Source organism: Primulina huaijiensis, chromosome 15, assembly GCF_012295235.1.
Source record: "Primulina huaijiensis isolate GDHJ02 chromosome 15, ASM1229523v2, whole genome shotgun sequence".
Classification (NCBI taxonomy): Eukaryota; Viridiplantae; Streptophyta; class Magnoliopsida; order Lamiales; family Gesneriaceae; genus Primulina; species Primulina huaijiensis.
In genome coordinates this window covers 18,035,293-18,041,842 of record NC_133320.1, presented here as the reverse complement: position 1 = coordinate 18,041,842, position 6,550 = coordinate 18,035,293, and the positions used below count along the sequence as shown (strand labels likewise).

General features: G+C 31.7%; 1 protein-coding gene across 1 annotated transcript; it reads left to right on the top strand.

Moving 5' to 3' along the window:
* The first annotated feature begins 1,608 nt into the window (after nucleotides 1-1,608).
* Nucleotides 1,609-4,677, top strand: LOC140960049 (ACT domain-containing protein ACR11-like). Its single transcript, XM_073418164.1, has 10 exons — nucleotides 1,609-2,281; nucleotides 2,756-2,813; nucleotides 2,907-3,032; nucleotides 3,127-3,221; nucleotides 3,377-3,461; nucleotides 3,566-3,625; nucleotides 3,736-3,791; nucleotides 3,954-4,059; nucleotides 4,312-4,380; nucleotides 4,458-4,677. The coding sequence occupies exons 1-10, from the start codon at nucleotides 2,136-2,138 to the stop codon at nucleotides 4,518-4,520; spliced, it is 864 nt and encodes a 287-aa protein (XP_073274265.1). The 5' UTR covers nucleotides 1,609-2,135; the 3' UTR covers nucleotides 4,521-4,677.
* The last annotated feature ends 1,873 nt before the right edge of the window (nucleotides 4,678-6,550 follow it).

Below are 6,550 nucleotides of genomic sequence, written 5' to 3'. Positions count from 1 at the left end.
AGATTTCAAGATTTCTGGGCAACATTCTTCGCATTTTTCGTCACGTCTAGTATTTCGAGTTTATTTTCTCTTATTTAAATATTGTTTTGCTTAGTTTGATCATGAATTCTAGTAGCTAATTTTCATTATTTGTTGGGATTTAAGGGGATCCTACCTCGAAATCGAGTTTAGTTAATTCATCTATCGACTGTTGATTTATTCTTGATTGTGTTATTATTTTCATTGCGTTGTTGAAGCGTAGCTAACTTTAATAACGACTTAATATTGCGAGTGAGTTCGAGTGAATAGCCCGTGGTAGGAATGAGTATCATAATCCGTGGATTTACAATTTACATAGAAATATGAAGTCAGATATACGTCGATAGTCATAGTTCAGTAGGTCGAAATCTAGGAGATTTCATACAACATGCAATTCACCCTTGATAAATAATTAAAGAGATTTTATTACTTCACGGAGTCGAATTAGTTTGGCATAGCTCGAGAGGGTGTGTTCAATTGGATAGGAAATCCTGTCGAAAGCATAGATCATTGTCGAACGAATTAAGTAGATTAGCAAGGGATAGGTGAACCGAGATTCCCAACAAATTCAATTTTCATTGAACTTTAATCAATCATTCTAGCTTATTTATTTCATCATTTAATCCTTGAACCATTTATTGAGTTTTTATTTAATCATTATAGTAGTCAACAATAATTCAAATTATCGTTGCTAAAGATTTTAATAACTGAGAATAACAATTGCGAAATACAGTCTCTAGAGGAACGTTACTCATGCTCTCGTACATTGTATTGTTACTTGACATCGTGCACTTGCGATTATTTCGAACGTGAATATTATAAATTTTTACTAAGGATTTTATAGTGCAAGTTTTGCTCGATCAGTGAGTCGAGCTCTTCGCACCTCGACCCACTCTCTTGGGTCGAGGTGGTCGATTTAGTTGCGAACAAAATTTTTTGGTCGCAATTTGTGTGCGTGTGTGCTGGCTATCAAGAAATGAAAAAAAATAGATCTGTAACATCCTAGTTGAATTCATGAGTAGAGTTTGACCCAGTAAAATTCAAAATAAATAGTTGATTTCTTACCCATACATGATTCTGTCGTTGGATTTCTTGCAGACCAATACTTTGTAGACTCATTGTTAATCAGAAACCAAACAAATTAGAATGGATGGTAAGGAGAGTTGAGAATAAGAAGATATTGTGAAAATCGGGAAGGAATGGAGTGAGATGTGGTTTGGGTTGAGTTGGGTGGGGTTGGGTCGTGTAAATTTTTTATTTAATTAAATTATAAAAAAAAATTTGAAAATTTAAATTTTTTTTGTTAGTGTATTTAAATTTTTATTTTAATTAAATTATAAATTTTATTATATATAAAATTAAAATAAAAATTTAAATACACTAACCAAAAAAAATTAAATTTTCAAAAATTTTTAAAAAAGACAAAATAGTAAATTACTTGCACTCCTTTTTTTTAATAAACGCTTTCCTCGTTTTCCATTCTGAAATCTCTCTGACGCTGCTTTTTTACCAATATTCAGCAGCCGGATACGATAGAAGTGAATGGAAAGGTAGCATAGTTTGAACCAGTAGCGTCGCTATTCTTACCCAACCTCGCACTACGAGGATTAGATTACACGGTGAAACAAAAATGGCCGTTAAATTTCCAGATAAACATACAACTCCGCCACACATTTATTATTTATCCATCTTCCTTCTTTTTATCTTTGATTTTTCTCAATTCTGTGGACAGTTTCTTTTTGGAGGGTAAATCACTCGAATGGAACGAAAACAAAGCAAAAAACCCACAAATTTAATTTATCTTTCTTGAAAAATTCAAGATGTTCTTGTTGATTGATGGGTGGGTAGGCGGATATTGCTAGAGCCAACATATTGATTACTAGTAAAACAAATCCATACAGCTCCTTGTTATTAAAGCCAAAGGCTTTTCCTCTAGTGCCCATAATATCTACCTTTTTAATAGTTTTATACCCATCTCTGCATTTTCCCATCTCTCTTCACCCCATTCATCTTCTTGTTGCTCATCAAGAATCTGGATGAGTTCGAGGAGAACCCATTTCAAAAAAGATTAATTTTTTTTTTGCTGAATAGATATTTGTTTTTAAGCTAAAGAAGAAATGGCTGTGGCCATGGTTTCTTCGGGGAGCAATTTCGGGCTTTACAGTAATTTAAATGCTAGGCAACTCAATTCAAGTGCACCTCCTTTCATTTGTTCATTTGGTTTCGATCCAATTCATCTATCTTGCGCTGTATCCAAGAGGAGGTAATGTACCTGTCTCTGTGTGTGTATTTCTGGTATTTTTCATTGAGAGCAATGTTTTGGTCACTTTTTATTATCTTTTGGATGAAGTACGTATCTCCTAACAGACTTAATGTTTGTTGGAATATTTTTGGGTATTTTGTGTTTGAGTAATATCTGGTCGGAGTATTGGAGATGATGTCTCTCTTGTTAATAGAAATTGGGTGACTAGCTGGTTGAAGTGGCAATTTTTAGAAGTTGATGCTGCATTTTTTTTGCAATAATTTAACTTTTTTAGCTAATGTTCATCTCCAATTGGTTCTCTTTAGAACATGTTCATTTAAATTTTCCTCAATTTACTGGAAATGTACTGTAGGAGTGCAGGATTCTTAATCCCATGTCACCTGTAAAAATGTAGCATACTGTAATTCAGGTGGTAAGATAGCATGTGTGAACTACTGGACTGTCGATTTATGTTTATCTGTTGTTTTGTTTCAGCTCATCATCTTCCGCCAGTGTATTTATACCAAAAGCATCTTTAAGTACGACTGTTGAGGTATGATATGTCGAATGATGCTTTTGTTTTCGCATCAGTTTGATGCTTCTTATCGAGGAACATTGGTTGTTGTTTTTCATATTGGCTAAACAGGATGGAAAATCTGAGGAGGCTGATGTAATTCCTATCCCCAGTGTGATAATAGATCAAGATTCGGATCCGGATGCCACTATTGTTGAGATTACCTTTGGGGATCGGCTTGGGGCTCTTCTGGACACGGTGCAATTCCATTCTTTTTTAAAAGGAGATCATTGGCATTGAGTTTGAAATGACTTTGTTAACCATTTAATGTTTGTTGGAAAATGTGTGTCAGATGAATGCACTGAAGAACCTTGGACTAAATGTCGTCAAGGCGAATGTGTACCTTGATTCATCTGGCAAACACAACAAATTTGCCATCACTAGAGCGTAAGTCTATGTTAATATCAAGTACCTGTTTCTCCAATATGTTTGATTTGTCCTCTTATTATTAATCAAAGAGCTTGCATCAATGAAATAAATTGTCCATAGATATGCTGCTGATATTCTGTGATTATTCTCATCACTAAGTGGTCTCTCTCCAGTTCATCAGGGAGAAAGGTGGATGACCCAGAGTTGCTTGAGGCTATTCGTTTGACAATCATCAACAATTTGCTCGAGTATCATCCAGTATTATTCTTAGAAGATCTTGGATTAATGGAATTTTTGATACAACTACTTTTTCAAAGCTTTTGACCAATCTGTATCTTAAAGATACTATTTTGATTTTTCAGGAGTCGAGTGCCCAGTTAGCTATGGGAGCTGCGTTTGGCGCGCTGACACCAAATCAAACGGTAAAATTAGTGTTTTTTTCCTAAAACCAAAATACGTGTCTTTTTGTCTCATACATACGTACGTACACAGCTCGAAAGAGACTCATTTGTCATTCACGCATTTAACGCAGGTTGATGTTGATATAGCCACCCATGTCCGTGTCTATGATGACGGTCCTGATCAAAGGTGTTATAGCCGTTCACTTTTCTCTCCAGTGTGAAACTTTTTAGGAATCACGAATTTGCATTTACCGTCTGATGTGACTGCCTATGTATCATAGTGATTCAAATATGATGCACCGGTTGTTATACCCTCTCACGTGTTAAAGATATTCTTTTAATGTTGCAGTTTGCTCTACGTAGAGACAGCGGATCGTCCTGGGTTACTGGTGGATCTTGTAAAGATAGTAACTGATATAAACATTGCTGTTAAATCAGGAGAGTTCGACACTGAGGTAAATACTAATATTTTTTATATGCTTTGATGAACCATACTCTCAAAATAAACGGATGCTTCGCAAATTTTTCAATGCATGTTAACTTATGTGCAACGATTTTAAAACCATTGAGTATGATTATCGTTTTGGTGTCTATACTCAACTAAGGGCAGAAACGGGAGCGGGGGCGGGGCAGGGGTTCAACTGACGGACTCTCTTGCTGGTATGTATGTATGCTTGGTAATGAATCTATTTCATTTTTGAGTACAGGGCTTGTTGGCCAAGGCAAAATTTCATGTAAGTTACAAAGGTGAAGCTCTGATCAAACCTCTTCAAATGGTATGATTCTAGCTAAACACTTCACTCTGAATTGAACTTAAAAAAGCTTGATCTTCATGTTTTTTTACGCGATGCAGGTTCTTGCAAATAGTTTGCGGTATTTCTTGAGGAGACCTACGACGGAGGAGGCGAGTTTTTAACTCAGTGGAGGAAAATGCAATGCCATATATATAAAATGCTTTCAATTTGCTAATGCATTTGTAACAATTTTTGAATCAGCCTATGCCAACACTTGAAACGGCAATTTGTAAGAATTTTCTCTTGCAATTTTACTTGAAAAAGTTTAGCTTTTGCTTCCTTTAAGGTTAAAAATTTAAAATACTAACTCTACGAATGACTTAGGCCCATTTTGGTGCAAGAAATTGACATCCAATGGGGGTTGCGCTATGCTCTATTTTGCTAAAATAGCGCAACCCCTTCAGGCCCCTGCGCCAATTTGGCGCAGATGGTTGTAATTTTTTTTGTTTTTTATTATAAATTTGCATTTTTTTATTATAAGTTTTTTTTTTATTTATTTATGTTAATTATTAATAATTAAAGAATAATTTTATTTAATGATTTATAGATAATATAATTAAATACAAATAAAAAAAATTAATATAACAATACAATTCATAACTAAATTGAAACACATAATTGAAATACAAATGCAACTTGAAACACATAATTCAAATACAAATGCAAATACAATAAATTAATATATTTAATATAAACATTATTCATAATTAAAAATATATTAAATAAAATATAATAATTAATATATGTAAAATTAAAGGAATATTTCGAGAATATTCTTTTTAGTGTAAGATTTGAATTAAATGGGTCGGAGATGGATGTTGTATTTGATGCAGAAATCGCACTATTTTAGTGTAAAATTTGCACCAAAATAGATTTTGTGGTTGGAGATGGTCTTAGTACATTTAACAAAACTTACGAAAAAAGCACGTGCGAGTCATGTAAATATTCATTAGATAATATACTAATTAAATAATTATTGCTAGATTTTCCTATGTATTTTATGCTATAACTCGTCAGTTTTGGTTGACAGAGTAGCTGCTTCTTGTGTTCTAATCCATAGTGATTATTTGGTGGGGCCGCAAATGGCTAAATATTCTTCGTTTTGATATTTTTTGCATTAAAAATAGACAAAATTACCCTTGATGTTCCTTTTTTAATTTCACTAATAAAAATAATTTTTATAGCTATTTATTTTTAATTTTGTTAAAAAGCTATATTAATTACAAATTATTTTATTTATTCGGTACATAAAAATAAAAAGATAATCCTGGTTATACAATTTAGGTTAGTTACACTCAAAACTTATATTTTACATTATAACTTACAAAAATTTCATTGAATCTAATTACATCTGTTTTATTTTTTTATTTTCTGTTATCCTTGGAAAGTACATCATCTAACATGACTCATAAAAAAATCTAATCTTTAATTTTAAATGGATGATTGGAAAATAAAATGTTAAAATATATTGTAGAAATTTAATATTTTACATCATAATATTAATTACTAAAAAACTTTTATGAGATCGTTTCACAATTCAAGTTTGTGAGATAAATCTCTTACCCGACTCGATCCATGAAAAATATTATTTTTTATGACAAAAATATTATTTTTCACTCTAAGTATAGATCGGATCGACTCATCTCACATATATATACTCGTGAGACGGTGTCAAAGGGCATACCTCTATTAACTAATCACCTAATCTTAAAATTCCTCTATTAACTAATCACCTAATCTTATAATTTATTCCACACAATCAATTCGAACTATTGCATGATAATTTAAAATATAATTTTTTTAATCTATTTTAAAAATAAAATAACTTTTAAAATCTCTATTTTTCTCACTTTTAGTTGTAGTAAATAAAAAAATGAACAGACGTGTAACATATACAAAAAAAGAAAAAATTATCTCATCAAAATATTAAACTCAAATTGAAAAATGAATAATTAAAATAATGGCACGAATTTAAAATGATTTATGAGTATATTAAAATAAAAATAATCAATTCATAGAAATGTTCACCCATTTAGAATTTATTGGTTAGGAAATTTAAAATCTTATTTTGAGAAAGTATTATCCTAATAATAAAAAACATATAGGAAAATAAAAATAAAATTACTAAAACTTTGCATATAAAAATAAGGAA